The 19,569-nt window shown below is 34.1% G+C and overlaps 1 protein-coding gene across 21 annotated transcripts in view; it reads right to left on the bottom strand.

Annotated features, from left to right (window-relative positions):
• Positions 1 to 19,569, bottom strand: part of LOC118280701 (cAMP-specific 3',5'-cyclic phosphodiesterase) — a 548,393-nt gene that overhangs the window by 37,497 nt on the left and 491,327 nt on the right. For all 21 annotated transcript variants that reach the window (XM_035601037.2, XM_050701297.1, XM_050701301.1 and 18 more), the window contains one exon: positions 3,173 to 3,274. In XM_035601037.2, coding sequence (XP_035456930.2) covers positions 3,173 to 3,274 — 102 coding nt within the window. The remainder of the gene's footprint in view (positions 1 to 3,172; positions 3,275 to 19,569) is intronic.

Here is a 19,569-nt window from a genome sequence, read left to right as displayed (position 1 = left end):
ACGAAATAAATAATTGTTATATTTGGTTTTATGGTTTGTGACCGATTCTGAGATGAATAAGGCGCTACAAATGTAAACTATAAGACAGGAGAACCTCGCTGCCTTGCGAAACCAAAAACGGCTCAGTGACCATCCGAATAACCTGTACCCTCAGTAAGAGTTTGCTTTACGTTTAAAGTAATCGAAATGAGAGTGCGTTCGGCGTTTTGATTGGCCGGTGCGAATAGACCAACCAGAGCCCGATTTCGTTAAACGAACTGAACCACATCAGTTACCGGTAAACTATGGCAACTTTACCGGGCCCTTGGCAACTTTACCATACTATAGGTATTCGGTATAAACTCATTTATCTAAAAATCTACCCACCAGAATTCTGTTTTGTAATAGAAGTATTTTTTAGACATTAAAAGGAAATATTTACTATATTTTGCGTAGACGTGAGACTGCTATTATGCCAGTAATGGCCGTCACAATGTATGCGTGAAAATGAGCTAAAAGTTAGTAGTTCCTAAATTGTGCTCACAGAGCCTTAACTATTTGTCACAGGTGAGTGAAATTTTGATCTTGTATGTATAATATAGTTGGGATTACTGTTGTAATGTCAGCAATTGCTTTTTCTTTAATTTATTGATAAATAATCGCTTCGGTAATGTTGACACAGGTTAGGTAAAGTTGCCACGGCCTGCTTTGTGGCAACTTTACCTACAGTTAGGGTTGGCAATAAATGTTTTTTTCTTGTTTGTGTGTATGTAACCATTTTCGAATACCTAAATTTCACAGCATAATAGTGAATATCCTGGATGATAAGATATAATGTATTTAATAATACCTCTTGTTTTACAGCCAAAATGGCTCCCATGAAACAAAACCGCAGAAAACTCGGAGCTAGACACTATAAAAATTATACGGAAGTGATGTTATAATTAGCTATGGAGATAGTGAAGTCATAAAATTAAAAAGTCAAGGATTAAACATTATTTTGTAGCCTTTTTTACAATTTTAAACATAAATACTTAAAATTTTAGAACTTAATTTAGTTTAAAAGGGAATAATATTTATGTTAGAAATTTGTGCGTTTTTTTACTTTAGGTTTAAGGTTTATTAATTTTTTTTTAAATATACATGTCATAAAAAAGTTCCTCCTTTTTTGACAACCCCGAGCGTAACAAATTATTTGTATGTAAATTACGATGAAACCCGTGGCAACTTTCCCTAATGTCTGTGTAGCCGTTATCTTTATAGATTTCCTCATATTGTTTGCATTATAATACGAAGAGGTCCTAGATGAAGCCCTCTGTACCTCAACAACTCTTTAATATGCAATATACGATGAATACGGCGCGTAGGTAAAGTTGCCAAAAATTTGGTATCTTTACCCATGTTGTTTTTTCTTTACTACGGCTAAAATAAGTGTTTGTATATAATGACGATTACAGTAAAGTGAGCCAGATAGACTACAATTCTAAATATATAGTTTTGGTTTCTATGCGTCTTATGGTTAAAAATATATTTCGTGTTTTGTTCTAAAATATGGTAAAGTTGCCATGTTTTACGGTACATTAAACGTTTATGCCGTCATGATATTTAGTAACTAACTGTAAGATATATGGGTAGAGTCCTACAATGGAAAACCTCACTAAAGTCAACATAAGGCACACAACGCATCTGCTAAGAGTCGGTCATTGATCGCAGATGAAAATGTATAAAAAAGAAATAGAATCAATCATATAAAGTGTATTTTTTTAAAGATATAACATATTTTTATTACTTTTGCATTTACAGTAAATATTTTACAAAAATAAAATTCAGTAAAAATTCGTCAAATAATATGATTTGCATGTAAAATACAATAACGCATAAACCAGCAATATTTGTCGAGATGAGATCAACAATAAGCTATGTAAATCTAAAGGGTGTGTTTATATACGCCTTGTGTACTTTTTGTCGGAAAAAAGTAAAGGAAACAGAAGAAAATTTGTGAGAAAAGTAGATAAAAAGAAACGTAACCATCCTCTGTTTATTGGTACAATCACACACAAAGCAGATTACACGGGAAATGCTTGAATATGTAAGTGTGTCGCGTATTTTGATGTATTTCTAGTAAGTTTCTTTGAGAGGTGATTCTTTTCAGGTAGCTAATGTTAATCTTTGAATATAATTCGCTTTGTTTCATCAGAATCAAACTAGATAATTATTATAATAAAATTGTTTTATATTGACTCCAGTCTTCAGATATGTGCCAGTTTTATGGTAAAAGTCTTGTAATAGAGTAATGATGAGTAATGTAATAGAGTATTTAAATAGGCATTAATTACTAATGTAATGTTTTTTATACTACAATTTTAATTTTTACTGTCACAAACGTTTGAAAATCAATTACCTTACTAAACTTATTTAGGGTAAAAAAGAAATACGTGACGCACGTTTTTATCCTTGTACCTAAACCTATTAAGGTGGGAGGAAATAACCTTTTTAGGGGTAAAAAGTGTACCAATACCTAATCTTGTATTTGTCGTCATCAAAAAGTACGCGGAAATGAAGATAAAAGTTGTTTAACAATTGATGAGGTAGCCTGTTTACCTACCTAATTATGAACGTACTCATTACCAACTACCTACGTGCCGTGTATTCCCATCCAGCAAAATAACACGGAAGGAGAATTAATGAGAAACTGCTTTCCTCGCGTTTCAGGTACTGTTTCCAATTTACGTGTAATGCACACACATCGCACTCTAGTTCAAAGCCTGCTCTACGATATGTAATCTCAAATTTTAATTAATCCATATTTCGTGGCTTCCCTAATTTACTGTACACGGAAGCGAAGTCGAACTATGTAACTAATTCGTTTTGTCAATTTAATGAATATTTACTATCAGTCGTATCGTGTTTGTGTTATGACAAAGTGTAGTTTATACAATTTAATGTGGAGTGCCTGTCTGATACAGTAGCGCAAATATTTGTCATTTCGAGAGTTACAGCTTTGTGTAAGGCAACAGCTGTTTGTTCGGCTCTTCAAGATAATACGCATCGGTGCTTCGACATGAAAGAATATGGACGTCTGACTACATCTCCGGCTACACCTACTTGTACTCTCTCGAGGACTGTTATAATCTGAAGATTTCATTCGTCCGTACTAAGTAGAGGCGTGAACAGAAACAAAAGAATGACTTACTTGGCGACCGGCACGTTGGTGAGGCATAAGAAATTGTTGCGAACACTGCGCAGGCTCGCCAGGACCTGCGCGAAGGGCGTCACGATCAAGTCTTCCCCGTGGCTGTGGACAAAAATAAACCTTGTAAATACATAGACAAGCTGCAAATTTCTACGAATAGGTTCAAACAAATCATGAGGTAAATCTATAATGAAAGGAGCTAGAGGCGGCTGACAAGAGGATCCTGTTTTGGATATTCGATATCATTGCGAACATATTTTGAGTTGATAATGATCCTGAACGTACCTACTTAATACCGCACTGCCTAACGGTCAAGTTTCCAAGGTTAAAACTGAGGCGCAGTGTTCAAATATTGTTCCAGTAAAAGGCGACGAGGGTCGAAATATAAAAGTTTACGATACTCAACTTTATAAAATGTTCTTTAATATTTTACACTGTTTTCTGAGTAGATTTTATGGTACAAGTTAGTACTTAAAACACAGGGAGTCTAAAAGGGGAATACATAATGTAGTAGGACAGGAACTAAGTTTTGATATTAGGTAAGAATACTTGTATTATATTTTTATCATGAACTTATGTTTGTTCTGTACAGTAAGCTACTTTTATATTAAACATGAAAATATAGCCTCAGGCAGTTTTCAACGTTTACATAAATACTGACTAAGCGTATCATGAAAGCAAAACACTCAACCTAAAAATCACATGATAGTCTAAAAATAAAACACTCGCAAACATGTACGATTATACCCATATATCCTTATGTACATAGATGGATAATTCTAGCATTTCCATTGAGCTTAACCCGTTGAATTATGCAGATTATTAAAAAATGCTTGGCGTTATCTAAATATTTATTTACACATAAAATAGGTTAGGTACACCTATGAATACATATTTCTATATCAGTAAAATTACGAATGACTATAACTTAATATTGCCTTCAGTGTTTGTATTATCTATTGACCGAGATCCGACAGAATATATTTGATTAAAGCTACAACGGTAGTTATGTTCAAACAATATCCAAGTAACCTGTAACAGCTTCATGTCTAGATCTGAACAAAATGATTATTTCCGAGAACATCTCTCGAGTTTACCCTCTTAGTTATTTATAGCAGGGTGTGGGACGCAAGCCGAGTGAGATACCTTCACAATTTAATACCTGAACTCCAGGGAAACCTGACAAATTCAATGAAGCGCAAGTATCAAGACATCTTACACTTTCTATTGGCATTAAACCTGATTTAACACTCAAAGGAGGTTCAAATCTATTCACAAGAACATGCTCCGTAAATTGATAGCAAAATTGCTTTGAAAAAAGTTACCTAATAAGCTATTTCAATTTTTAAAGCCTTTCAAAAGGATAACTTTGCGTGGCCGTAGTTAAAAGTTAGTCGCGATTAACTTGCGGGTAAAGTTGTGCTGGGAAGCAAACTAGGGTCCGTAGACTAAGTTTGAACTGACGTGAATTATACCTGGGTAAACCGGAGGGCTGTTCTGTTTGTTTACACAATAGTCAATATTGATTTCATTAGCAATCGAGAGAAGACGGGCTTCAAGGCTTTCAAAGGTTATGTAATTAATGTGCAATGGTTCGAGTTTATCGTAATATTTGTTGAGCTACTTCGTTGGTCTAGGGCGGAGGACAAGGCCTTGTGTTTGTTCAGGATGATATTGGGTTTTTCAGGGTTCTCAGTAGTATTATGTAGTCTGAACGTACCCAATATACTCGCTCTCTATACATGGTTTTTACAAATTGGGCGTGCCATGTTTACCTTTGCGGCTAGAAACTACCAAATGTGGTATTTATACTGTCTATTACGTTGATATATGTTTAGATACTTCGTTAATATTAGTCACAATAACGCTAGAAAACAAAGTAATCCACTAATGAAGAGTTGTTGACGGTAAGACGAGAACAAAGCCATGTAATCATGAGGGTACCTACATGATACAGATAGATAGATAACACTCTATAGGAGTGCCATTCGCAAGACTAATCACTACGCAGTAAACTGGCCAAATGATAGCGTGTAGCGTGGGACTTTCATGATAAACGAATGTGGTAATGTACTTATACTGGCTGTTACAAAAGTCCTATAGCTGTCATAAGCATGGACAACTGGTATTAACCACTATAGGGAATTTTAGCTGAACATAATATACTTAATGCTCTAAAAATTAACACCACTGATTTCATACTTCTTTAATTCAATTATTCTTGAATAACGAACACAATTTGGTGGTATAAGTAAATAGTACTATGATATCAATAGACCTGGGATTGTGGTACTAATCTGTTATATAACCCCATATGTGATGATGTTCTAATAACAAGTCACCCTGTATGCGTAGAATAAAAAACATTCTGTAATACATAGTCTGTTAATCAGTGTGTGGTTAATTGTAATTGAGTTGATTTTGTTACTCATGTATCAGTTAAAGAGATTTATAGAGAGTAGAAAAGTAACCATAAATGTAGCCTTGTTGTAAAACGTCTGCTTGTAAAACTAATTTGTTGTACTTTAGCCAAACAACCCTTAAAAGCAAAGTTAATACTGGCTCCTGCTTTGTTCGTGCTCCTGCAAGCTAATCTCTATGTAGTTAGTTTAACTTGTTAACAAATTACTGCAGCTTATAGTAATGGGTTTCAAGTGCTAACTACGGTGAATCTGCTAGGATTAAGTAGGTGCAATACTGTTGAATATTTACAGGGAATGCTTTTGGGAACATTATTTGTTCGTATTGTAAAGTAACTATCATAATAAGAGGAATATTCCTTTTACAATACAGGACAGTTAAAGTACTACAATTTTAAATATTTGTATTAATATGATTAACACATCGGTCTGCGTACAGTAATCTCGGATGCTGCGGCTTAATCGGTATTATACCCGAGTAAGTCCGGTTGAAAGTAGTTTTATTTTAATGCTATTAAAAACCAAGATTCTGGCATGTGAACTGCTTACTTTTTTATGTATAAAATCGTTTGCATTTCCCCATTTACAAAGCGCCCAGTTCCCGTTTTTTTCTGCCTAACTTTTTGTTCATATTTGTCATCCTCTTCGCTTTCCAAGAACCTTGTTTTTCCCTGCCTCCCAAAGAAGGTATTATAACATTTCCAATTCAACGTTTCCCTCAAGATTCTTGACGTAGACCGGCTCCCGTTTCTCGTAAATGCCAATTAGCATCATCCAACGTTTATCCTACGAATTTCATTATTTAAATTACTCTTAAAAGAAAAACAAAAGTTGGTACTGTCAATGGAATGTTATCTCAATTTTGAATCGCTAATAAAATAATAGCTGAGACGACGCTTTGACATTCAAATATGAGTGTAATGTAGGGTAGTTAATCTTATACGAAAATGTACAATATATTCATGAGAGTAAAATATTTATGAAGCGATATTTTCGAGTATTAAAGGGGATGCGTCGGATAAGAGTTTGTTTTCTTTGGCGAGTATGTTGTGAGATGGGAGATGATATTAAGAAATAACATCGGAGCGTCGCTCGGGCGGATCGTCCGAGAGTTAGCTCGTTTGTGTTTACATCGTAAACAAAATGGATACATCTCAACTCAAATATTAAACTGCTAAAACGATTAAATAAGAGATTCTAACAAAATAAACATTATATCTTTATGCCATCGAATACAACTGTACATCAAACAATTTTTACTTGTGTGTGTACATATACTGACTATATATTAAATATACGTTTTTATATTATAGTTGGCTGTCAATAAAACATACGGCCAACGATCTTTCCTATGTACAACAGTTATGTTATACCTAAACATATTCTCGGCGCGGTTGTATGAAACGCAATATCTCTGGTTGAGTTTCATTTGAAAACTTTCCTTATATACTGGGTTGAACAAATATACTTGCGAAGATCTATTTATATAGGTGTACTAACTTGCAATTCGCGGAAAATTACTTTTAATACGATATTGCGAAATGTTGTGCGACAAGCTTTTGAAAATATTTATTTGTTTGTAATGGAAATACAAATAGAATATGACAAATACAAGGAATAATTTAACTGACTTGTTGAATGTATTACAAACTCAGAATCATGTGAGGTGACAGTCATGTGAAGGTAAGGATGGCGTTGTATTTGGCGAACCGGTTTGGAAGCATGCCCGGCAGTGTCACGTCATTCACGTGCCTCATTTTACTGTGTTGACTAAGGCTAGCTGCAGATATACATACATTTTTTTTATAAATATATCATACTTCTCAAGCACCTTTCTGACAATCGCAAGTACCAATGTAACTTGTCCCAAGTTAGGTGATTTTTTAGACATCACTGAAAGACCGTGAGGAAATCTAAAGTTTGAAATCGCCATTACGTTTTCAGTAAGCGTAGTGATTAAGTCTCATTCCTTCTCCGTGAAAGAAGAAACTTTTTCTCAGTAGTAGAATAGTGATAGGTTGATGTAGAGATTTTTATTATTATTCAACCTGCCAGTCCAACGTTTGCAGGAATCTGACAGTATATGAAAAAAATATTGACAGTAATTTTATTGGCCGTAACATATTACGAGTGTGCGTGACGTCTAACGAGCGGAGTACGTGGGCTCCATGTTATTAAACGAAACGAGATGTTACTGTGGAATGCTACAATTGTTATGACACTTACACACAGTCAATTACTGTCCACCATTGAACACGACTGTTCTACTCATAAAACGTAATACAGTTGGTTCTCCAAACTTTAAATAAGTTGGAAAGTTTGCTCCGGTACTCGTGTCGTTGTTCCCTCAATTTTGAGAGAATATGGCGACTGAAATCTACATATAGAGCAGGTTTCACCACCGCACCCGAGAACACATAGTTACCTCTCTAGATACATAAGACTTAAGCTTACGTGTCTCTCACGTGTAACAAGCAAGAAACTAGTGTTCACTCAGCAACGACGTGGAGATTAGAATTGATTATTCCTCAAATACCTACTCCGTCCTCTGTATGTTATGTACCTATTGTGCACATATATGCATTACCAGAAAACGCACATATAAATTCATTTTAGTTTTCCTTATTGGTTTGGATTATATTATTAGTACATTTATCAGAAATCCACTACGTAGTACCATAACGTTGTGCTATGTGATGAAATGTCCGATTTAATTACTTTCGTTTGTTGAACGAATAACTTTACCCCACGCAATTCAAGCAGTGTTATCTCAAACCATTTCCAGAGGTTTACGCACGATAAATAAGGAACATTTATCACATGGGACCTTTTAAATTTAAATGTCCCGTTTTAGGCCGCCAGGGACCTAAATGCGTATGCCATGAATATTTACATATGTTTCAGTAAGGGACCGCTACGTTTTGACGAGTTCTCAACTCTTCCCTAGTGTAGCAATCCTCTATTAACTTTAACGAACGACTAGCGACCGACCACTTTTCTCGTTTAAAGCATCCTGTTCAAGAGAACTAACTCAATTATAAGGAGTATAAAATGATAGCAGTGCCACTATAATAGGACCACACTATCAGATATGAATAGAAAACATTAAAGCGACGTATAATAAAACGAAAAACGTTTACGAGCAGAACTATGGATGTGGGTGGAAGATTTGATTGCCTTAAATTGTTTTACGCGATAAACAGAGTTGGGGGATTCGTTTCGTCGTTTGTCCGAATTGGATCACTAAAACAAAATAGGGCTCATAACCTCGATTACGTCAGAACAACTCTGGGATATGTATACAAGAAAGGAATAGTAAGTAGGTAATAATACGTTACTCACTTAGACGAAGTACCTTCATAAACAAAACGAAGCATTATTTTTCCTAATAAGGAGGGTTACTATAATATGTTTTCATTATGTACATATGTAAGTTTGTATGAAATGAGGACGACCCAAAGTTCTTTGAGTACTACTGAGAGGAGGTTTTGTGTTCCTATTTTCTTGTTATGTACATATTTATATGCTTCGCCCGCGCAAAACTAGCTCAAAAATTCCCGATCTAGTATGCGACATCACGAACTAAGTTTGCGAATATTTTGACAAACATTATTATGTACCTATTTTGTCTTATAGCTGTGGATGGGATGGATAAGTTGGATTATCTGTATTTGATGTTTATAGGGTAAAATATTACAAAAATATTTTAAAATTTCTTTACGTAGGATCAAAGACCTCGTTAAGGAAAATAATTAATCTTTCATGTCGCCCACTGGTATTTATTATCTCAATCATTATAAGTACAAGTTGTTAAATCGCGTGAGTCTCAGACAAAACACGGACAAAAATAGATGGAAGTAACATAACAGATGATAATAAAAGAAACTATAGGAAGAATAGATTCATCAGCAAGATGGATTATATACGAAAAGATTTTATTTGTCAACACCATAATCATTTCATACCATTCCTTTCTTTCTGCCATCTTTTTTGGTTTCGTGCATATCTCATTTATATAATTTCTAACAATATTCAATATTTTTTCTGTTCATTCTCAACATATTATCTTCAATTAATAGACATTACCTATCACAAACCAATCCCAATTTTTATCCAATTTATTTTCTTCTACAATAGATTTGACTAGGTGTAGAAGGGTATCCTAGTAAAATCTATTGTCAGACTGTCAGACGCGTGACTACTTGTAACAATTGTTATTGATGTTCGAATGACAATCGGGACTCGGGACCGACACGGCGGCGGCATGTCTCTATTCTACGCGTCTCCTGTTCTCCTGGTAACGAGGGCGCACGTTAACGGAGTTTCCGGACTCCAACCAAGCGAATAATATTCAAATCAATAACAGTAACACATACCTACATAAAATAATATTACTACTTCTATTACCCGTGCACATATGAAATGTTATACCCACTTTTCACCACTTACGTTTATAGAGTCCCATATAATAAAGAGTAGAGTGAGTAATAAAAATATCCCAAGGCAATGAAATAAATGAAAGTAAATCATAACAATCGAGTTCAATAACCCCATGTGTTTAAGAAAAAAAACACATGTGTAGAGAATTCCCACCCACGTACTTAGTACTTAATACTTTGTCTAACCATGAGCAAGAGATATAGAAGGGTCATGGCCTTTACATATCAAGATTATTTTACACAAACATCGCCATAATGCTTTCGACAGCTTACCGCAAACTATACAGACAATAGCAACTTAAGTTACCCTAAACTGTCAAATTTATTTTATGCAATTTCAACTTTATACGTTTGTAATTTAAGTTGAAAATGATTTTATAGTTGGAGTACCTTTATATGCTCTGACGATGTTAGTTTGTTTTATAGACAAAGTGATGGCTAGGTATCGATATCAAAGGTACGAGTTAGTTAGAACTATCGATTGGACTTGTATTGTCTTCGCAGAACTAAACTCGTACAAAGGCAACCTTTGTTTTCAATCATGAAAAGAGTATTCAGTTGCAATCTGTTCAACTAATTTGATTCTTTCACAGCAACAAATTGGATTAATCTGTCCGCTTTTGTTTTGCACCGACGTTTAAGTATTTTAACCACAAGATAACAACAGATGTTCACATAAGATCCTTTTGTTGTTGTCTTTTAAGACCTGTCTTATATTACTAGTGAACACTACCTTATCGAAGTAGTCTAGATACTTAGGTACAGAAACATGACACTAATTGCAGGTTGCAATGTATGAAATGTTCGCTTTATACACCCACGCTGTCTGTAAGTTTTCTGAGACCACATCTTTCTTATTAGTCTCCAGTGTATTTCTGTCCCCACAATACCACTGAACATTTTAATTAAATGTCTCACTTTTATTACACGTCTTATATTTTTAGCCGCAGTCCTATTCTATTGTTGGGAGTTATTTTTAAGCATCACTAATTGGACAATACGTTCCAAAATAACTTTGTATAAAAAACCTTTATTCACTATAGCGTGTATTCTTAGAATGGTTATCACGTTTTATTATTTTTAAATTGATTTGGATGGTTCTGGAAAATTACTACAATTATTGATGTTGATATTTTCCTTTGTGGAAACTATTGTGTTTGGTGCTAACAGGGTAAATAGCTTCCGTGGACATTATTACATGTGACAGTTAGAATCAATTCTATGGGGTTGATAGTCATAAAACCAGGAAGGGTTGTATTTACCTTAAATGACATTATAGTCGGAAGGGACTGAAAGATCGTGTTTGAAATGTTAAAATTGCCATTTAGGTAGCCCTTTTATGTTTGTTATGCGGTAAAATAAAAGTTATACTGTCGAGGGATGGGCCAAAATGCATCATCAAAATAAGATGTCGTCATGTTGCAGAGTGGTCATAATTTTAATCTCATATACAATATAGACTGGATCCTGTAAGATTACTTCATTAGTTAAGAGAAAAATTAAGTTTTATTCTCATAATGATCACAAAATCATAATTTATTATCAATAAACATCACCTTCAAAGATTGTTTACGTTATAATAAATTTATAACAGGATTTAATCCATAAATCTTTGATAAAATAGTATATATTGTTTACCTGGTCTTCTTCGTCACAAAAACTACTAGTGACCGCAAAATACACTTGAATGAAACCGCTATTAGGTATATACTCGTAGGTAGTAGGTAAATATAAAGCCTTCATATTGATTTACCTTTATGCAGGCGTATGTCTGTCTCGCTTCTTCTTATCAATCATTCAGTAAGACTCAATTTTCATAGCTATTATTAGACAAGGGCTTCAACGGGGAACTTTATTGATTTTTTATGTTCAATACAAGTTTTTGCTAGAAATGTTTATCGTAAACATATTTCGCAGTTATTTTTTTGTCTAGATTATAACAAGGTGGAAAATTGGTATTTAATTTGTTTAATGCTAGTTGTGTTACTGATTTTAAATACAGTAATGGATTAGTCTTTAAATCCAGAATCTGGAAGTTAAATTCTATTAGTGGCTTTATTACATTTAGCATTTTTTATCAGTCTCGTTAACGTGAACGAAACCAAAAAGGCGGTTGGAACTTATTAAAAATTAACATGCTATAACACTCCCGCACATCAGTCATCTCGTGACCACAGTCAATTTCGACTTCAAAACGCCGAGGCGTGGTCGAGGTTAGTCAAAATATTACAAGCCTACATTTTAATTCTGTTCATGCGCTCTGGTATCCCACAATAATGAAATAAGGGCAAGATGAGTGAGGAATTTAAAATTAGCATAACTAAAATCCAGGGGACGTTGAACTCTCATAAAATAGATAAAGACTGTAAGCTCATACGCTTACTTTAGGTCATAAAGTTATATTGATCTAAGCGTCAGTCGTCCGTCAGTCTATTTGTAGCAACAGATAAAAGACAATTGGCCTCAATTAATAAATTACTGCTTAAACAAATACTTGTAGGTACACCAATTGTAGACACGTTGCTTCGATATTTTTAGTATTAGATACTAATATTAGAGAAGTTTGTTATCTATTTGTTCACTCTCGATAAGTTTATTTAGTTTTCTTATAAGATAAGAAATTAATGCTTTACTTTATTTACTGTATTTTTATGTTCAAAGAGTAATTTCAATAATACTAATACGAGTACTTCTCAGTAGATTGGATTCGATACATTTTGTAATTTAGTACTATTTTCTGTGTGGACGACCCGCGCCAAATCACGTACGGACGGTAAATTGTATAAAACCTCATTTCGAGATTACGATACCGCTTATTGAGTTACGTACAATACGACATGTAAACAATTTTACTATTGTGCGTCCGTTCGCCAGTTTTAGAGCTGAAGGTCAACGCTTTCCCTTTAAAATGGAAATCGCAGACAGATTAAAGTACTACGCTATTTACTTTATCCTACAGATGGCACACAACTAGTGCTCATCAAACAATCAAGAGTAACATTTTTTGTAGTTAATTAAGTCTTGAGTAATTAATGAATTATTTGTTCGCACCAAACATAAACGTTAGCCAGTTGTTAGTTTAGTTTTATTTTACAAACACAACGTGAATTCGGTATTAATTTATCTCAACGTTAACTACTAAATTGTATAAAATACGGGATTCTTTCCTCTTCCCTGTTTACATTCTTTCTACATTTACGGAAACTGTCTGCTTTTATTAATTTCACGGGTAAAAGTCGAAGAGAATTTGTATAATAATGGATTACTAATACATTAGCATTAGGTTCCTATGTAAATAAATACTTGTTTACTTGCTATGGTCGGAATTGAACTGAACACTTGAATTGAGGAACAATCGAAACGAAGATATTATTATGTTTATACTACAGATGAAATTTTACTATTAGCTATTTCCCTTACCTCGTCATCTACTTAAATATAATTTATTTTCAACTTCACAAACAACTCCACTGTGTACTTTTAGGTGACGTTAACTTTTTGAAGTTGACTGTTGATCAAAGATATTCTTTCGAGTCTCTGACCGATCATTAAACTTCAAAGAGGTCAATATTTGATGACCGTAAATACAAACTTTTTGGTGAAATCAGTCAAATAACAAATTACTACGGGATTACATAGGTCAGGGAAAGCTACAAGTTACGTGCGTACATATTTGTAATGAAAATAAAAAACAGACCAATAAAAACGGTTACTGGGCACTTATCTAAAATAAAACTCGTTGCTATGGTTGCTAGCAAGCAGTTCGCAATAAATTAGAACGGAAAATAAACAGGGGTTTGCCGATAAACAATCGAATTACATGATAAATCACTGGCGTTGGGCTTGTGAAAAATTATTCCCAATTCTATCTGGACTTCCAATCATTTTTGCGTTATTTATTCATTTGTGTGTATTAAATATTTATTTGTAGGCTCGAAAACTTTGTAATTATTTTATAATTTATTATGTAAAACATAATAAATCTACCTAAATGGTTGTTTTTTGGTAAGATAGTTACTTTTATTTAAATAATCATTTCATTTATAATCGCGATTAAAAAACTGTTTGTGATTGGTATATATTTTCTATACATATTGTCCCTTCAAAATCAAGTTAAATCATTCATTTCAAGCCTTAAAGACTACTTACTAGAACTGTGTAGTGTCCTTTAGGAACAGGTATAAAAATTCAACCTTCGTAAAACCATAGAATATAAATAAAAGAAGGCACTAAAGATTTTTATAAATCAGATTTAGTGCAATTCTTTTAAATTTCAAAGGCGACGTCTAAAAAGGTTTCCTTTGAATTCTTTATAATATAACAAGATTTGGCTTTTAAGGGCTACTTATGTTTCAAGTATCAAAATACGTGTATAGGCAGTAGTCAGCTTGTTGTGATTTATATTTTGCTAACTTGAAACATGTTGTTCTTTCCGATTTTTATTATTCTTACATACAATTGCATTGATACCATAATTGCGCGCAAAAATATCAAAATTCATTTATCTATTTCAAAGCAAGATTATAAGGTAGAAACGTATAACGATTTATTTCAAAATTAATATTAAATATCTATGGAGAAATTATGATAGAGCTGTATTTTATATTGTAAGTAAAAATAACTAAATAACAACCATAAATTAATTCAACGTGAGATAAACTGGAGCAATATTTCGAGCCTGGTTTATCTTATATGTCTTATATGTACCTACTGTGAGTTTACCCATGTTTTGATTTATACGCTGAAAAGCTCTTAACAGGTTGTCTAGAGGGAGAAAATTGGTTTTACGATTCAAGCCGTGGCCGTCGGTAAAGGAAATAACGTAGACATCCTTTACTGAACTACCTAAATGGAAACAAGTACGCTCTCATCCTCTTTTATAACATCTAAATACGAAATTGCTACAGCTAAAATATCAAGTCTTTTTGTAAAGCTGATCCCGAAGTCAACATCTACCATCATATTTCAGTAAATCGATAGCTTTTAACAAATACATTCGCTCAAAGAGCCGAGTTATTGATCGTAGCAAACCAATCTTTCATAGATTTTGTATTACTTTTTGATCTTTGTGTTTCTGTGAACAGAGATATTTAACTTAATGAATATTAAAGTAAAATGTAAATGTGCTGTACAATTGGACGTTTTACATGAACGAACAAGTTTTGGTTGTTAAACTTTTACAAACATTTTACTATACGATGCAGTAAAATTTAAATGGTACAAATGTACGATGTTTTTACAGCCTTTCTCTTTGATTTGTTTCTCTTTGTTCGTCTGAAAATTGAAGTTTTCACAATGTATGCAGAATCTTGTCTCGTTATTAATCGTTTGTTCAACCCTCGATGTGTACATACATATTTAAGCAATGACGTCTGGTAAAAGCGTTTTGAATTTATTGATTCAATTTATTTGTAAAGCATTAAAGCAGTTGATTAAACATGAATTACGTACAGCCTACGGGTGCCTATATCGAGCCGACCCTTGTCCTGTTGGAGTTGTTTGATCGTGCGTCAAGAAGCCCTGAACTTTGTTCCAAACTTTTAATAGGTTTGTCAGCTAAACAATGGATACTAGCAATATTTTCAGCAAATATTTTTAAAATTGTTTTAAAAAGTTTTCGAGATTAATATTTAAAACCTTTTTAGCTAGCTTTTCTATAAATAATATATATTCACATGTACTTACAAACACTCTTGTGTAAATAGTAAAACGGTATATTTTCAGTCTATAACATTTACTCTGCGGCAAATAAAATCGTTCAACTGCGTGATTGAAAAAATCGTTTTGTAAATGTGAAAGATGTGAGTAGACGATTGAACATCGATCTTATTTATTTTGCTTACAACATTAAACATTCAAAGGACTGCAGATCAGTCTGATTTCACTGGTTTTAAGTATTCGATGTGTTATATTTATAAAGGATATGAAAACAAGATTCCGAAGAAATACTTGTTTATGCGAAATTGGTTGAGCCACGGCTGGTTTCTGCATGTTTTATTTAAATGTTTGATTGATATTCAACCAGGTGCACTCTGGTCGACTATTAACTTCATTGGGTTCGATAATGCAGCGTCATGATCGATTCAAATCGCGACGATCGGTCTCCGATTCAGATAGCTACTCGTGTTTACTTATCCTTATATATTGCGTTCCATCGGATAACATCTCTGCATACAATGGCAGCGAGGGGAAACATGATCGGTACAAAGGTAAGGGCATACGATATCGGGGACTGTCACAGACGTATGTCCAATTTTATTTTTATATAAAAGACAATCTTCCCGAAGGAATTTTGTTTGGAATATAGAGAAGTATCATATCTTCGTTGGTAAGATATCATCGTGTTTTTAGAGGATAATACAATTTTTCCTCAAATATAAGGGTTTCTTCACCATTGACGTCATAACTTGAAAGCCAGTTAGAGTGGTATATCCATTTTTAATGTACAAGAGGAGTTTTAGACCAGTTTTGTTTCTTAATTACATTGTAAAAATCACATTATTAGTTTAACTGTTTTGATTATACGACCGACGAGATGATAATCATAAAACTCCGAAGTAACTGACCACTATGTCTATCCAACTGGGAACATAAAAGTTGCAGAGATTGAAAAAATAAGAATCTCGGGAAGTGACGTAATTTTAATGCATACATAACGAAGCTCGATAAAAATATGACCAATGTCGCGCAGATTCATCGAGCGACATTGCAAACTTTATTGTTTTAAAACTCATGGGGAATCCAATGCAGGCAATTATGCACTGTGAACTTCCTTTGCAGAACGCAGTATAACGTGAAGTTTGAAGGACGGTGATTATTTCCCCTGACATCCTCGTGCCCTCGATATAACTATTATGTTTGTTATCTGCGACACAAGTACTTAGACTCAAGCACTGACATATTCTCGTATATTAAACTAAGAAAGTTATAGCACTTGTCTTAAGGATTTATCTTCACATAAAGTCAGGTAAAAGTTAATAATGAAGGAACATTTTCGGCGCCGACGCCACGTACAGGCGTTCGTCGTACACCCTCATACAATACGTGATAAAGAAAGTTTTAAGATTTCTGTTGTTTCTGTATTAATGTTGTGGACTTGGTATCGTCATTCATTGAATATGAAGAAATATTAAGTTGGTAGAGGTATACCGCAGTTATGGTTTGTGTGACTATGATAATTAGAATATAATTTTTTATGCGATTTTATGATGTATGTATCTTATGGTAATGTGAAGCACCTGCACACTTATAATTTCAATGATTTAGTAGTCTCTATAACATCTAATCTCATCTAAATTACTAATTATTAGCTCTAATATAATGCATCGATATTTATTGTCGTTAATATCGCAAACTTACTCACGTTTACATTTCATCAAAGTTGGCACGGATGATAGAAAATCTGTTGGCATAGGTTCTAGTTGCCAATCCTATGGAAATATCGTGGTATGTGTACCTGTTCATCTACATATGTACGTATAGTCTATAGATGACTATATTCATAGTTTCTTTGTGTTAAAGTATAAACATGAGGATGTCAGTAGATGTTTACAATGAAGATTGCAGCAGTGTTTCCTCTATCGAAGGCAGTTTTGGCAAGATTCCATAAGAACTGCAAGCAAAGCGTCTATCATTTTGACGTGTAGTAAACAAGTTTGCGTTTCGAACCCATGTTAAGTTATACTTGGGTAGATAGGAATAAAATCCCTGCAAATAATTCTGTGAGGTGAACGGATTGGGTAGAATGCTAAATTGTACTCTATTTGAATAGCGCACGAGTAGTAAAAATCAATTAAACTCCATAATGGATTATACAAATAAACAAAGGCCGGCCTGTGAAGTGACGTTTACACTGTAGCTTAAACAAAATATAGGATGAATGCTTTCATCAGTTCCATTCTATTTGTAGACACCTAGACCCTGCCCGTTGCACCGTCCACGTGTTTCCAATTAACACCCACTCTGTTAACAAGGCAACGTAGTTAAGCTTTCATTTTATAAAAACAATCCCATAGATACAGTTCTACGAACTAAGTCTATTTCGAATCGACTAAATAGATTTACAGAATTTGCCTGCCTTGCCCAACGAAAAGGGAATAAAAATGAGATTACAGTGTAAAAGACTAAGTTAGACTTAGGCTAAAAGATTCATCAAATATTAAGATGCTCTACTTGAAACAGGTGGCGTAAAATATAAGATACGTACTTTAGTTATTTTTGGATTTAGCTTGTTATTTGGGAATCAAAAATTACTTTAGTCCAAATAGAAAATTTGGTTTGTAGAGCCTTCTTCTACACGTCCATTTTTATGACGTCAATGGCTATTATGGAAGCGCAAACATTCTTGTAATCCTTTTACCCTACACCTTACAGCATCTGTATTTCGATTCAATATTTGTCAACGGAATCGACATTTTATTACATTATCAAATGTATTTCCTGTGCTAACCGATGTCAAGCGAACGTTTACTGTATCGCCTGTTTCGCACAGATACACGTGTACGAATTCGCGCTGACACAATTTACTCGCAATATTGGATTAATTTCCACCAAAATCGAAGCGACCTTTGAAATCTGTGGTGCCAGCCACAGTTCAAAGGACAGCTTTTGGTTCTCCAAATCAAATAAATCGAATTCAAGTGACGTACTGTCACTGGAAATTTAAATTGATTTTAAAGGCATAGCCAAAGTTCAGAACACAATGTATCAACTGCTACGTATTCGCACTGTACAACTTGTTACTATAGAGTCCAATATCTCCCTCACTTTCCCCCTATAATACTGTTATAACGACGAGAATATTAGCTTCACTTACTGGCGCTTATTTCTAAATTTAGTTGGCAATTATCGAGAAAAGCCCTTCCCAGGTGGGTGTCACTACCTACGTATAAAGTGATTGAGAGGTGCACGGAGATCCGCTCCAACGCTATTACAGTTAAATACCGCAGTGAAGGTGAATGCAAATTGCTATCATCTATCTATTCTACATGCATATTGCATAGAGCAGGACGTAGCTATATATTTACCATTTATGCTGACGTCGGCGGATGTCTGTCTCTGCGTGCAAATTGTATACATGTACTGTACACTTTGAACAATCATTCCATCCCTTTAATTGTCTTATTTCACGCTTGAGTGGTTAAAACAAGGACCCTCCCTTACCGTTCATTTGGTTAGTTGAGATATTTGATCAGAAACAATCGATTTTATAGGTTTTGCAAATACAACGAGTTCTACTGTAAGTACCTCCACGACCTTGCTTGTAATATCAAGTTATCAAGTAGAATAAAGCCGTGATTTTATGTAGACAGTAATTGGTTTCTTAGTCGTTCATCTTAATGAAAAATGTTCTGGCTTCTACCTTCACAGGGAATGTCACGGCACTGAGGTAATATTTCATTTAATAACTAGCTATAGTTCCAAGATAAAAATGCATCCATTTACCATGTGTCAGTATCGTTATGGAAACATGACGGATACTTTTTCACTGTCCAGTAAGCACTTAACGTGATGTACGAAGTGAAAAACTTTGTTTCGC

The sequence above is a fragment of the Spodoptera frugiperda genome, chromosome 20, assembly GCF_023101765.2.
Source record: "Spodoptera frugiperda isolate SF20-4 chromosome 20, AGI-APGP_CSIRO_Sfru_2.0, whole genome shotgun sequence".
Taxonomy (NCBI): Eukaryota; Metazoa; Arthropoda; class Insecta; order Lepidoptera; family Noctuidae; genus Spodoptera; species Spodoptera frugiperda.
Note: the sequence above shows the minus strand (reverse complement) of the source record. Positions and strands in the feature narration are given on the sequence as shown.